The sequence below is a fragment of the Corythoichthys intestinalis genome, chromosome 13 (assembly GCF_030265065.1).
Source record: "Corythoichthys intestinalis isolate RoL2023-P3 chromosome 13, ASM3026506v1, whole genome shotgun sequence".
Taxonomy (NCBI): Eukaryota; Metazoa; Chordata; class Actinopteri; order Syngnathiformes; family Syngnathidae; genus Corythoichthys; species Corythoichthys intestinalis.
In genome coordinates, this window is record NC_080407.1 from 46165726 (window position 1) to 46181113 (window position 15388).

Below are 15388 nucleotides of genomic sequence, written 5' to 3' on the forward strand. Positions count from 1 at the left end.
TCTAATCATTTTTCTGTTCACATTTAAATGCAAATTTATAGCGTAATCTACTGAAAATTGTTTCACATTTTTATTTATAGCTATACATCTTTTACGCTGAAAGAATTATTCCTTAGCCCGCAGGAAAAGAACGGCCTAATTAACAGCTTGTGCCGAGGAAATAGGTGAAAAATTCATTGGGAATTGTAGTCCACAAAGGAACGCAACCCATTTGTTTTGCATAGCGCGGCTCGTGTTTGGACTACAATTTCAGGAACCTTTATAATAAAAAAACAAAGGAGGCGGGTTTTTCTGCTGTCCAATCACAGGCAAGGCAACGCCTCTAAAACCAGAAGTGATTCCAAGCGCATTCGGCTCAGCGATCGCTTCATCGTTTTAAACAGATTACATTTTTGTAAATAATCACACACTTACTGCATGGATACAACCGGGCTAGATGACTCCTGCTTGGGGTACGAAGTTATTCTGAAGGATGATGACACATCAACGCCGCGGTGTCCACATGGTAGGTTCAAACACCAGACGTAGCTAATCGAGCAGGATCTTGAGGTAAATCTGAAACTTTTCGTTTGCAGGACCAACTTTATTGTTTGAGAAACAAGGTAAAGGAGGACAGAGGTTTTACGCGTGCTCGGCTTGCAGAGACCGGAAGGAATGTAGCTTTTTCCAGTGGGAGGACGAAAAGGTAGGGAGGTCACGGATTCTAGGGCTGCAGCTATCGATTATATTAGTAGTCGATTAATCTATGAATTAGTTAGTTCGAACACAGACTTCATAATCTATTGACCTGACACTTCGTCATTCTTTGTGTTACGCCTTATCATAGGGGGCCAAGCTTCATTTAGTAATAGCCGAAGACCTCACACACTCATGTCGGATTTAAGCTTGGATTTTTGAAGAACTACGAAAGCTGTAACCTAGGTTGTGAAGTCTACGGTTCAAATAACCGAGTAATAAGATTAAGAACATAAAAAATTAAAATACCTCAGCTGAGCTTCAAACATTATTAAATAAATAAATTAAGTTCCAAGTCAGTGCTTAATTTTTAAATCATCAGGTGCCAGAACGCAAAGTACATATGACAGCGCAGGGATGACAAGACGGGCACAGGTCCCGCAACATACGCAGAAAATGGTGCTGAAATCAACACGCAAATGCCCACTTCCCATGCTGTGGGACTTACAAGCCTCAATTTCAGATAATATCCATGGTATAAATGTTATGACAGCAATTATAATTATTTAGGCTATACTTTGCACAGCACGGGCAATTGCCCATATAACCAAAGATGGTACTTATAGTACACAGCCATCAATTAGTTTCTCAAGTTTCTCCTCACATCGGCGAGGTTAAGTGTGAAGACCGCAGTTTGTTTACGGTTGCGAGGACAACATGGTTTAGAGTAACAGAGGCAACTACTTTCTGTGAAAGATTAAATCTAACAGAAAGCTTAAGTTTGACAGCAAATTAGCTCACATTATGAACACATTTTATGCAGATTTAAATGTTGTGGTCAGTTATAAATCACAATAGTACACTTGATGCTGTTGTTTAACGTCATTCGTGGTACGAGAGTGCTGGTACTAAGTCGGCTTTACCTTGAACTGAGGTGCTATCCAAACAGTTGTGCATCCCATCCCTGACCTGTCGCTGGATGTCCCACATTCTTTTCCGTTCAGTGTGCTCTCCTCTCCTTCTGAATCTTGCTGTAAGCAAGCTGATGTCCCGGTTCCCGCCTTTTGCTCCGGCTGCTCTACCGGGCTACCTGATGCCAGGGTACTGGCCTGTTGCTCCGGCTGTTTGTGGTACACCTGGCTAACTGCTGGTACTGTAGCTGGACCCCAGTCCGGGTGGCGCTGAAACTGACCAGCTGCTGCAACGGTAGCAGCCTCCTGCCCCGGCTTGGCTGGCTGTCCGTAAACCTAGCTAGCTGCTGCGGCACTAGTATCCTGCTGCACCCGTTAGCATGATCGCTGCAGCTCGTTTTGAACCATCTTCCTTCATTTTTAAAAAAGACAGTAAATGCAACTGCCTTTTTGGCATGTTAAAATACCGTTTGATCCTGGCTGCTTGCTCCCCAGATACCGCAAATTTCCAAAGTTTTTTTTATGTCACACAAGAGGTGCAGGATCTGCCCAAATAAGTCCCGGAACACAGGGAGGCCAAAATCAAGAGGTGCCAGATCCTGTTACGGCAGGATCCAGCACAAATCATCCTCTGATCTAAGTACACCAAAACAAGAATTGGCTAACTTACACAGCAAAAGTCTGCTAGCTTAAATGCTATAAAATACTAAATTGTTTTTTTTTTTACAATGTTCTTAACAAATAGTTCAAACACATATTCCCACACAAAAAAAAAAAACGGCTAAATATACCTCTAAAGTACGAATGCCTAAAAAAATATTCGCTCAACCAAAAACTTAAGTTAGTCTTAACACGGAGCGGCTGGATTCAGCCATGTGAAATGAGTTATGTCATATTCACTGTTGCCACTAGAGGGCAGTGCAGCTATCCAAATGAATAAAACTAAATGCAAATACTTTCAAAACAAACCATTACAACCCCACTTTAAATAAACAAATACTCGAAGCAGCAAATTTCGAATCTTTTTTCCAATCGAATTACTCGTTGTCCGATTAATCGTTGCCGCACTAATGGATTCAGAGCGTCAATGAATGATCTGCTTGCTTCGAAGGTCTCTGAGGTCAGGAAGATGTCCAGGGAAGCGGAGAACCAACGGAAAAAGTTGCCGCCATTCAGCCAGGAACAGTACAGTGCCAGGTTAGTTCAACTTGTTTTGATCTGAGTTGGTAGAAAAATTGTACTCCTTCCTTGGCATCCCTCCAGGTTTCAACAGTTCCTCGCTCTCGCACCGGACCAAATGAAGTTCTGTCAGGATTGCCAGCTCCTCCTCCTGCCTGACGAGATGATGGCGCACGGCACCCACGCTCAAGTTCCCGTGGCAATCCGGCAATTGAGGAGGCCAAGCGGACTGTTGCGTCCCTTGGACAACAAAAAGAGCCATGCGCAGTATCTGTTCACCGAGCGCACCGCCCGCTTCCTTCTTAGCACCCTCACTGACCTGGGCTACAACAAGGTGCTCTGCGTGGGAACACCTAGGTGAACAGTGCCAAACTTGCAGTATCTTTGAGTGAGGCAGGAGTCGGACAATGAGAGTGTAGCTTGACAGACGGCGTTCTTTCCAGGCTCCACGAGCTGATCAAGACGGATGGAAAATCCCGAGCCATGACCAGTCTACTGCTGGACATTGACTTTAGGTGGATAACTGAAAAAGTCGAAAAATAGACCTTATTGTTGACCTAAAAAAATAAATCTCCTGTTTTCTTCTCAGATACGGGCAATTCTATAGTCAAAATGAATTCTGCCACTACAACATGTTCAATCATCACTTCTTCGACAGCCAGGTAATTAAGAAACAAGTGGTGGCCCAAAATAAACAGCAAGCGCCCTATGGGAGTTTAGCGAACAGCTGGTAATTCAGTCTCTTCTGAAATTTTTTTTCTGTGGCAGTATCATCTCCTTTGCTATGGTGTGGGGTTATATAAAGGTTGAAAAGTTACCTGGTATTGCTTTAAATGCATTTAAAAATCTATTAAAATACCTGAACTTAGCCTCAAACTGTAAAAAAAAATGTGGATCTACGTACAACAGAAAAAAACAATTGGCTGACTTGCATAGCAAAAGTCCGCTAGCTTAAATGCTATAAAATGCTAACATTTTTTTTATACAATGCTCTAAATAGTTCAAACACATATCCCCACAAAAACGTTAAATATACCTCTAAACTAAATTATGAATGCATAAGAAAACATTACCTCAAACAAAAACTTATGTTGGTCTAAACAGGGAGCAGCTGGATTCAGCCATGTGAAATGAGTTATGTCATATTCACTATTGCCACTAGAGGTCAGTGTATCCACCCAAATCAATAAAACTAAATGCAAACACTTTCAAAACAAATATTTACAACGCCACTCTAATCAAACGACATAACATTTTTTATAATGCTTTAAACAAACACGTATACCCACAAATAACTGCTAAATATACCTTTAAGCTAAATTAAAGATGCATAAAAAATATATTTCAATGAGAGTGAAACAGACCCCCTCAAGATATAAAAGAGGTGTCATTCAATTAGTGGACATATATTATTATTATATTATATTAGGGCTGCAGCTATCGATTATTTTAGTAGTCGATTAATCGACGAACTAGTTAGTTCGAATAATCGAGTAATCGGCTCAGGAACAGGAAAAATCAAAATACCTGAGCTGAGCCTCAAACCGTAAAAAAAAAAAAAAAAAAATTAAAAAATAGGATTTATGTAAACAAAAGAACAATTGGCTAACCGAGCCAAAGTCTGCTAGCTTAAATGCTATGAAATGCTAACTTTTTTTTTTTTTTACCATGCTCTTACCAAATGTTTCAGACACATATACCCACAAAAAAACAGCTCAAACATGAGCTCAAACAAAAACGTTGGTCTTAACAGGGAGCAGTTGGATTCAGCCATGTGAAATGAGACAACCAGAGGGCAGTGTATCCACCTTAATCAATAACATGAAATGCAAACACTTTCAAAATAAATCATTACAAAAGCAATTTAATTATACGAATATTCGAAGCAACAAAATTAGAATACTTTTTTCCTAATCGAATACTCATGTTAATCGATTAATCGCTGCAGCACTATGTTATAATAATTATATATATTAATTGATTTGGCTTCCTGCTGTCCGCTGCAAACATTTTTAGACACAGTAAACAGACTGGTGTTTCCTTGTTTCTTTGTGTATTGAAAGCTAAACGCTACATAAACTTTGTAATATTTCCTCATCTTAGCTCTTCTTATCTCCAGCGCTCTTTGCTGTGTGCTGTTGTTCGGTTAAAAATGCTGCACACTCTGAAAATGAGAGTGCCACTGCCACCCACTGGATGGATGTGCAATTACACTCTATTCTAATACGGCAAAAAAGTATGGTTCTCTGCCCCCAACTACAGTGGGGCAAATACGTATTTAGTCAATCACTAATCGTGCAAGTTCTCCCACTTGAAAATATTAGAGAGGCCTGTAATTGTCAACATGGGTAAACCTCAACCATGAGAGACAGAATGTGGAGAAAAAAAAACAGAAAATCACATTGTTAGATTTTTAAAGAATTTATTTGCAAATCATGGTGGAAAATAAGTATTTGGTCAATACCAAAAGTTAATCTCAATACTTTATGTACCGGTAATATGTACCCTTTGTTGGCAATAACAGAGGTCAAACGTTTCCTGTAACTCTTCACAAGCTTTTCACACACCGTTGCTGGTATTTTGGCCCATTCCTCCATGCAGATCTCCTCTAGAGCAGTCATGTTTTGGGGCTGTCGTTGGGCAACACAGACTTTCAACTCCCTCTACAGATTTTCTATGGGGTTGAGATCTGGAGACTGGCTAAGCCACTCCAGGACCTTGAAATGCTTCTTACGAAGCCACTCCTTTGTTGCCCTGGCTGTGTGTGTGGGATCATTGTCATGCTGAAAGACCCAGCTACGTCTCATCTTCAATGCCCTTGCTGACGGAAGGAGATTTTCACTCAAAATCTCTCGATACATGGCCCCATTCATTCTTTCCTTTACACAGATCAGTCGTCCTGGTCCCTTTGCAGAAAAACAGCCCCAAAGCATGATGTTTCCACCCCCATGCTTCACAGTGGGTATGGTGTTCTTCGGATGCAATTCAGTATTCTTTCTCCTCCAAACACGAGAACCTGTGTTTCTACCAAAAAGTTCTATTTTGGTTTCATCTGACCATAACACATTCTCCCAGTCCTCCTCTGGATCATCCAAAGGCTCTCTAGCGAACCGCAGACGGGCCTGGACATGTACTGGCTTCAGCAGGGGGAGACGTCTGGCAGTGCAGGATTTGAGTCCCTGGCGGGGACAATGACAATCAGCATTGTGTTACTGATAGTAGCCTTTGTTACTGTGGTCTCAGCTCTCTGTAGGTCATTCACTAGGTCCCCCCGTGTGGTTCTGGGATTTTTGCTCACCGTTCTTGTTATCATTTTGACGTCACAGGGTGAGATCTTGCATGGAGCCCCATATTGAGGGAGATTATCGGTGGTCTTGTATGTCTCCCATTTTCTAATAATTGCTCCCACAGTTGATTTCTTTACACCAAGCGTTTTACCTATTGCAAATTCAGTCTTCCCAGCCTGGTGCAGGTCTACAATTTTGTCTCTGGTGTCCTTCGACAGCTCTTTGGTCTTGGCCATAGTGGAGTTTGGAGTGTGACTGACTGAGGTTGTGGACAGGTGTCTTTTATACCGATAATGAGTTAAAACAGGTGCCAGTAATACAGGTAATGAGTGGAGCCTCGTTAGAAGAAGATAGACCTCTTTGACAGCCAGAAATCTTGCTTTTTTGTTGGTGACCAAATACTTTTTTTCCACTGTAATTTGGAAATAAATTCTTTAAAAATCAAACAATGTGATTTTCTGTTTTTTTCCCCCACATTCTGTCTCTCATGGTTGAGGTTTACCCATGTTGACAATTACAGGGCTCTCTAATCTTTTCAAGTAGGAGAACTTGCACAATTGGTGGTTGACTAAATACTTATTTGCTCCATTATTTGAGAAGTACTGTGCTAATGTTTGCTCTTAGACCTCAAGCGAAGTGGTTCGTGCATTTCTCCGAGAGTCAAATGGAGAGAAGGCGGTGATGGTTGCCGACCCTCCGTTCGGCGGCCTGGTGAAACCTCTAGCCAAAAGCTTCTCGCGTATCTCCCAGACATGGAGGGAACTACAAAGCGACGGTCAGTGGACTTAAATTACAGTGCAAAGAGTGGAGAGTATTTGACTGCTTTGCATTTGCGTGCGTGTAGACAGCAGCAATGTTGACATCCCCATGATATGGATCTTCCCGTATTTCTTTGAACCTCGCATACTGGAATGTTTACCATCTCTGACTATGCTGGATTACCAGGTAAGAGCGGAAATCTCAACTCTGGCTTTTACAACTTTATGAATACGTTTTTTGGGTCCTAGGTGGACTATGACAACCATTCCTTGTACAAACACGGGAAGACTGGAAGAAAGCAGTCTCCAGTCCGGTTGTTCACCAACATCACTCCTTCTAAAATCGCCCTACCAGAGGACGAGGGTTACAGGTAGTCCGGTCTTCTCCCGAAATCTAAGATTTTGCGACTGACAACACTCTTTCTAGGTTTTGCGCCATTTGCGCGAGATACGTGTGGTCCCTCAACACGCACTGTTTGACATGCAATGTTTGCCCTTCCAAGGTAAGATGCGTCAAGATGTTATTTAAATCAGAATGGACACATTTTTTTTTTTTTCAACTTTCAGGATGGCCGTCAATGGAAACACTGCTCTTTGTGTGAACGATGTGTGAAACCATGTAAGTGCGCTTGTTTAGGTTTGGCACGAACCAGTCGAAAATCCCAATTTTTTAAATTTAATCTTTTTATTCGTTTTCACGAAGCGTGGCGACATTGTCAGTCATGTGACCGTTGCGCCCTCCCGGACCACCCGTGTAACCAAAGCAAAGTCAAGGAGGGTTGCTTCAACTGTGCCAGTCTAGGACACAAACGCAAAAGTTGCCCGCGAAAACGCGTCAGCAGGCAAGTACAAATTTCACTATAAAGTACAATTGACCTTCCAAAATGAATTGTTATTATTCCACAGGGGCGGGTCCAAGTCCAAAAGAAGAAACGGTGTTTATGTAAAGCAGCCTGCAAAGAAAATGAAATAATCAATTAAAAAAAACTCTTGTATGAATGGCGACTTTTGTCAAGTTGCAGTTTGAATCTTTGACCACTGGAGGGCAATACAGTGCTTATTACTGGGAGTTCAAGGGAGGGTGTTAATGTTAATTCATTTTTAAAATGTATTATCAAGGTACATAACTTAAAAATTGTTTTATAAAAGTAGTGTTTAATTTTGAATGTTATGAATAATATGATTGTTTTGGCAATACAGGTTTATCGAATTGGATCAAAAGTAGGGTTGTTCCGATCATGTTTTTTAGCTCCCGATCCGATCCCGATTGTTTTAGTTTGAGTATCTGCCGATCCTGATATTTCCTAATCCGATTGTTTTTTTGCTCCAGATTCAATTCCAATCAATCCCGATAATTTTTCCCGATCATATACATTTTGGCAATGCATTAAGAAAAAAATGAATAAAACTCGGATGAATATATACATTCAACATACAGTACATAAGTACTGTATTTGTTTATTATGACAATAAATCCTCAAGATGGCATTTACATTATTAACATTCTTTCTGTGAGAGGGATCTACGGATAGAAAGACTTGTAATTCTTAAAGGAAAAATGTGACTTTGTATATTGTGACTAAATATTGCCATCTAGTATATTTGTTGAGCTTTCAGTAAATGATACTGTAGCCATTTAACTGTTCTGCCCAAATGCATGATGGGAAGTGCAACCATGACTGTGCGTAGTGGTACCAATTGATATATCTTCTCTGCGTTAGGAAACAACATAGGGTGTTAAGAAAAAGACTAATTACTACCTTTCTTCCCCACATTGCTCCCCACGATATTTCTAATCGTAGGGAGAGGGATTGTAAGGCTTTAGCCAATTAAAAAAAAGGCTGCCAAAATTCACTCTACTCATTTTAAGCTGCCTTTTAGCTCTATATATAGGTAAAACGGCGCCATTACAGATTGAACGCGACAATGCGTGAGTGGGTCGTGCAGCGCATGTATTAATTGCGTTAAATATTTTAACGTGATAAATTAAAAAATTAATTACCGCCGTTAACGGGATAAATTTGATAACCCTACCTTAAGCCTAAACTAAAGACTCTGGATGAGTGTAACATATTATGTCTGTAATGTTAAATACAATTAGAAAACGCTTTAATAAAAAAAAAAAAAAATTTAAAAAGGCATGTCCGATATTTTTTTGCCGATTCCGATACTTTGAAAATGACGTGATCGGACACGATCGATCGGCATATTGTGATTAGTACGATTAATCAATTAACTCGCGTACTTTGAGAAGAAACATTTTGCTGCTTTGAGGATTCATTTAATTAGAGTGGCTTTGTCATGGTTTGTTTTGAAAGTGTTTGCATTTAGTTTGATTTGGGTGGATTCACTCTACTGACAATAGTGGGCGGAAGGGTTAGGGGTTCGATTCCCGGCTACGACTGCCCACTGTCGAAGTGCCCTTGGGCAAGGCACTGAACCCTAATTTGCCCCCAATGGGTTAGCAGCGCCTTGCATGGCAGCAGCACCATTGGTGTGTGAATGTGTGCTAATATAAAGAGCTTTGGGCATGGTAAGTAGATAAATCCACTATATAAGTATTTACCAATAGTGAATATAACTCATTTAACATGGCGGAATCCAGCTGCTCCCTGTTAAGACCAACATAAGCTTTTATGCATACGTATTTTAGTTTAGAGGTATATTTAGCAGTTTTTGGGGGGAATACGTGTTTAAACCAGTGTTGTTTTCGTCAACGATGACAATAATGAAACTATTTTGTCAACGAAAACTTTTTCATGACGATGACGAGATTAAAACATGTTTTGGGAGACAAACATAACGGGCCACATGCCAGTTTTTGTCTGACGGGACAAGAACGAGACGAAAATGCGCCATAGTTTCCGTGACATGTACACAATGTGTAGTTAGCCTGCATCGTAGCAGTGTCTGGTTGTGGCACGTGCTGCTGCTCCCCCTGACTAACCAGTATCATCTCCAGTCACTCCAGTTTGCACACACGGTAAGATTTGTTTGCCCTTCTTGGCCAGAAAGAATATACAATGTTGCTTTAGCCTTTAAAGGTCTGTGCTTTATGATCATCACAAACTAAATGTAACTCATAGCATCAGCATCAGGCTAATGCTAATGGTGACTGACCTCTTTTTTTTTTTTTTTTTAACAAACATTTCTTGGCGTCAAAATGGGTATAATTCATTGAAAATAATGTTCTGTTTTCCTGCTAAGAGTATTATCACCAAGTTGGCGCTGTCCTTGTCGACGCTACAATGCGTGCTCGTCTGTGAATGTTCATTCGAAATAGTTGGAAACCATTATTTATTTATGGAATCATTCTTTTAAAAATTTACAGACGAAAATATTTTTGGTAAAACTCGACTAAAACTAGATGAAATTAGTCTTTTTTCGTCAACAAAAGATGTTGAGATGACTAAAATATGACTAAGACATATAAGTATTATCGTCCAAAAGACTAAGACTAGGACGAAAATTTAAAAGGCTACCAAAAACAACACTGTTTTGAATGATTGGTTTAGAGCATTATAAAAAATGTTAGAATTTTATAGCATTTAAGCTAGCGGAATTTTACTATGCAAGTAAGCTAATTGTTCTTTTGTTGTTCTGAGACACATTTTTCCCCATACAGTTAGAAGCTAACCTCAATTTAATGTATTTTTAAATGCATTTAAAGAGCAATTCTAAAAATACATTTTATTTTATATTCACATTTAATGCTCCTTTGAAAGTACAATCTTAGCAAGCCTTTGTTTGATATCTCAAAAAAAATTATTCTGCAATACATTAAATGTTCCTAATCCGATTACTCGATTATCCGAACTAACTACTGTAATTTTCTGACTATAAGCCACAACCCATCAAATTTGACACGAAAATGGCATGTGTTCATAGAAAAGCCGCATCAGACTGTAAGCCGCAGCCTTCCTCATTGTATTATGGGATATTTACACCAAACGATATTAACCGGTAACACTTTATTTGACAGCGGCATCATACGACTGTCATAAGACCAAATGAACCACCGTGAACCGCTTTGAACCAATTGGCTGCAAAGTTTCATTGCTTCAAAAAGCTTCATTTGGCTTGAGGGAGTCAGTGAACCTCTGGTGCCACCTGCTGTCAACATTGTTGTTGTCCAAAATGCCTCCTAACATGCATTGCAGCACTACAGATGTAAATAACAATCAAAATTCATATTTTGACATAATTATTTCTTCAGTTACTGTTCCAGTTGTTTCATTATTTGCTAGTGAAGTTATTTGGTAACACTTTTTGTGTCATCCGGCAAATAATCTCACTTTTGAATTGATGTAAATGATCCGAGCTGGACATAATAGAGTCATTGACATTATTTGCCAGATGACACTTAATGACATTTGTCATAAGCATTCATTAATGCCAATGACAGCGTCATGTCATAATTATGATGGTCTTATGGCAGCCTTATGACGCCGCTGTCAACCTAACCTAACCCAAATAAATAAAAAAATTAGCCACACTGGACTATAAGCCACATGATTCAAAATGAGGGGGAAAAAAGTAGCGGCTTAAAGTCTGAAAATTACGGTAATTGATAGATTAATGGATTACTGAAATAACCGATAGCTGCAGCCATAACTGTGATATTGGTGGTTGAAGTTGCAGCTTCATTGATTGGGAATCAATTGGGCGTGGTTTTTGTTCAATATTTCAGAAGTGCCGGAAAAGCTTTTGCATTCAATCAATTTGTCTATGACTAGACGCGTAGGCAGGAAATGACTTCCAACCTCCAAGGAATGAGCACTCTATCTCTTGTGCTCTTCCTGTGACGTTTGCTTGTGTTTGACATCTTCTTTGTCTGGATTTCGTCAAACTTTGGCACAATGTAGAATTCTCAACGTGTTCAGTTGAAAGATGAATACATTTGAGGATTTTGCTCAATCAAACCAAGGACTCCTAGCGTGAAACCGAGCTCCTGACTGAGGGTCCCTGCCGATGAAACCAATCCGACAGACTTCTCCTGGGAGAACCAGCAACCATCTGGCAGTAAGGCAACACTGCCAGCGGGACAAGGGGGAGGGGCAGCGTGTCCATCTGGAAGGGCCAAAGTCAAACCGTTGCGGACAAACAATAAATGTCGCGCACAAAAATAGGCGTTAATAAATTAGCTGAAAGTACTGATACAGCTACGACATGAGCCTTGTTACTCAATTTTTAAAAATCTTCTACAGGACATTTGAAAACTCTGCAGTTACGTTTAAACATTGACGCTTCTATTAGCATGTATTCCTCGGATGCTCATAGGCGAGTTAAAATATTACTAATCTCGGTTATTTTTGTTAAACTTGAAGCGCATCAATTTGCCTGATTTTCAAAAAAAAAAAAAAAAAAGTCATATCCAAACTGTAAAAATACATTGAAGTAACATTTTTTGACCTTTTGATACTGAAAAATAAAATGTAATAAAATCAATAAATAATAATTCAAATTGATTAGCAATATTAACTCATGAGGACAATATGCCAAACAATTTCACCGAAAAAACAAAAACGACATTGTCATTGGACAAAGGGACAGTTGTTCTGTTTGCTGCAGCCAGTAACAGCTCCTTTGCTATGGCGTCAGGTTATTTTGCACTGAACAACTTGGTATGCCACCTTATATGATGCTAACAGTGCTCGCAGGTTTACTGATGCAACACTGTGAAACAAAGCAGACTGAATCCTTGAAAAACAACAACAACAAAAAGTACCTCATCAACGTGATTGGGGTCTAATGTCTTTAAGTGACATCTTAATTGATTTGGCTCATTTTTTAGACACAGTAAACAGACTGATCTTTCCTCGTCTCCCACTATATTAAAAGCCAAAAGTCAAACGCTACATACGCTCCATCACATTTCCTCATCTTAGCTCTTCATATCTCCAGTGAGTGCTCTTTGCTGTGTGCTCGTTGTGTTCAAAAATACTGCGCACACTCTGAAAATGAGAGCGCCACTGCCACCCACTGAGTGGATGTGCAATTACACGTTGTTCTAGGATGGCAAAAAAAAAAAAAAAAATCCCAGAAGATACATGCGCCACCAACGGCAGGGGGCTCTCCCCACTATTTGAGAAGTACAGCATTAAACACATCGTCTGGAAATTTAGTACTGCAATTTTCCATTAAATCTAAGAGAATTTAAAGGGATCCACAGATACAGTGCCTTGCAAAAGTATTCGGCCCCCTTGAATCTTGCAACCTTTCGCCACATTTCAGGCTTCAAACATAAAGATATGAAATTAAATTTTTTTGTCAAGAATCAACAACAAGTGGGACACAATCGTGAAGTGGAACAACATTTATTGGATAATTTAAACTTTTTTAACAAATAAAAAACTGAAAAGTGAGGCGTGCAATATTATTCGGCCCCTTTACTTTCAGTGCAGCAAACTCACTCCAGAAGTTCAGTGAGGATCTCTGAATGATCCAGTGTTGTCCTAAATGACCGATGATGATAAATAGAATCCACCTGTGTGTAATCAAGTCTCCGTATAAATGCACCTGCTCTGTGATAGTCTCAGGGTTCTGTTTAAAGTGCAGAGAGCATTATGAAAACCAAGGAACACACCAGGCAGGTCTGAGATACTGTTGTGGAGAAGTTTAAAGCCGGATTTGGATACAAAAAGATTTCCCAAGCTTTAAACATCTCAAGGAGCACTGTGCAAGACATCATATTGAAATGGAAGGAGCATCAGACCACTGCAAATCTACCAAGACCCGGCCGTCCTTCCAAACTTTCTTCTCAAACAAGGAGAAAACTGATCAGAGATGCAGCCAAGAGGCCCATGATCAATCTGGATGAACTGCACAGATCTACAGCTGAGGTGGGAGAGTCTGTCCATAGGACAACAATCAGTCGTACACTGCACAAATCTGGCCTTTATGGAAGACTGGCAAGAAGAAAGCCATTTCTCAAAGATATCCATAAAAAGTCTCGTTTAAAGTTTGCCACAAGCCACCTGGGAGACACACCAAACATGTGGAAGAAGGTGCTCTGGTCAGATGAAACCAAAATTGAACTTTTTGGCCACAATGCAAAACGATATGTTTGGTGTAAAAGCAACACAGCTCATCACCCTGAACACACCATCCCCACTGTCAAACATGGTGGTGGCAGCATCATGGTTTGGGCCTGCTTTTCTTCAGCAGGGACAGGGAAGATGGTTAAAATTGACGGGAAGATGGATGCAGCCAAATTCAAGAACATTCTGGAAGAAAACCTGTTGGTATCTGCACAAGACCTGAGACTGGGACAGAGATTTATCTTCCAACAGGACAATGATCCAAAACATAAAGCCAAATCTACAATGGAATGGTTCAAAAATAAACGTATCCAGGTGTTAGAATGGCCAAGTCAAAGTCCAGACCTGAATCCAATCGAGAATCTGTGGAAAGAGCTGAAGACTGCTGTTCACAAACACTCTCCATCCAACCTCACTGAGCTCGAATTGTTTTGCAAGGAAGAATGGGCAAGAATGTCAGTCTCTCGATGTGCAAAACTGATAGAAACATACCCCAAGCGACTTGCAGCTGTAATTGGAGCAAAAGGTGGAGCTACAAAGTATTAACGCAAGTGGACCTAATAATATTGCACGCCCCACTTTTCAGTTTTTTATTTGTTAAAAAAGTTTAAATTATCCAATAAATTTTGTTCCACTTCACGATTGTGTCCCATTTGTTGTTGATTCTTGACAAAAAATTTAAATTTTATATCTTTATGTTTGAAGCCTGAAATGTGGCAAAAGGTTGCAAGGTTCAAGGGGGCCGAATACTTTTGCAAGGCACTGTAGAAAGGCTTGTAGTTCTTAAAAGATAAATGTTATTATAAATTAAAATAATTTGATATTAAAACCCCTCTTGATGTTTTCGTTTTCATACAATTTGTGAAATTAGTTTGTATTAGTATGACGGCTTGCAGTCTCTGAGGCATGGGCTTGATTAGTATTCTTCTTCAATTTGGTGCCAACTCTCTTTGATTGCAGTTGCCAGATCATCCTTGCAGGTCGGAGGCTTGCTGTGGACCATTTTTTTCAATTTCCACCACAGGTTTTCAGTACGGTTGAGATCTGGGCTATTTGCAGGCCATGACATTGACTGGATGTGTCTTTCTCCAAGGAATGCTTTAACAGTTTTAGCTCTGTGGCATGATGCGTTGTCATCTTGGAAAATGACAAACATACAGTATTTTCAATTGAAGGGATAAGAAAGCTGTCTAAAATTTCAATGTAAACTTGTGCATTTATTGAAGATTTAACCACAGCCATCTCCCCAGTGCTTTTAACTGACATGCAGCCCCATATCATCGAGGACTGAGGGAATTTTGATGTTTTCTTCAGGCAGTCATCTTTGTAAATATCACTGGAACAGCACCAAACTAAAGTTCCAGCATCATCACCTTGTCAAGAGTCAAGAATCTGCATTGGACAAGGTGATGATGCTGGAACTTTTGTTTGGTGCTGTTCCAGTGAGATTTACAAAGATGACTGCCTGAAGAAAACATGGAAATTCCCTCAGTCCTTGATGTCATTGTCTGCAAACAGCCCAGATCTCAACCCTATTG

At 40.0% G+C, this 15388-nt stretch overlaps 1 protein-coding gene across 1 annotated transcript; it reads left to right on the top strand.

Annotated features, from left to right (window-relative positions):
- Positions 1 to 282: 282 nt before the first annotated feature.
- Positions 283 to 7871, top strand: zcchc4 (zinc finger, CCHC domain containing 4). Its single transcript, XM_057855909.1, has 13 exons — positions 283 to 505; positions 576 to 685; positions 2698 to 2783; positions 2850 to 3122; positions 3209 to 3280; positions 3355 to 3427; positions 6677 to 6827; positions 6897 to 6997; positions 7060 to 7181; positions 7238 to 7313; positions 7378 to 7429; positions 7514 to 7652; positions 7717 to 7871. The coding sequence occupies exons 1-13, from the start codon at positions 418 to 420 to the stop codon at positions 7781 to 7783; spliced, it is 1410 nt and encodes a 469-aa protein (XP_057711892.1). The 5' UTR covers positions 283 to 417; the 3' UTR covers positions 7784 to 7871.
- Positions 7872 to 15388: the final 7517 nt, after the last annotated feature.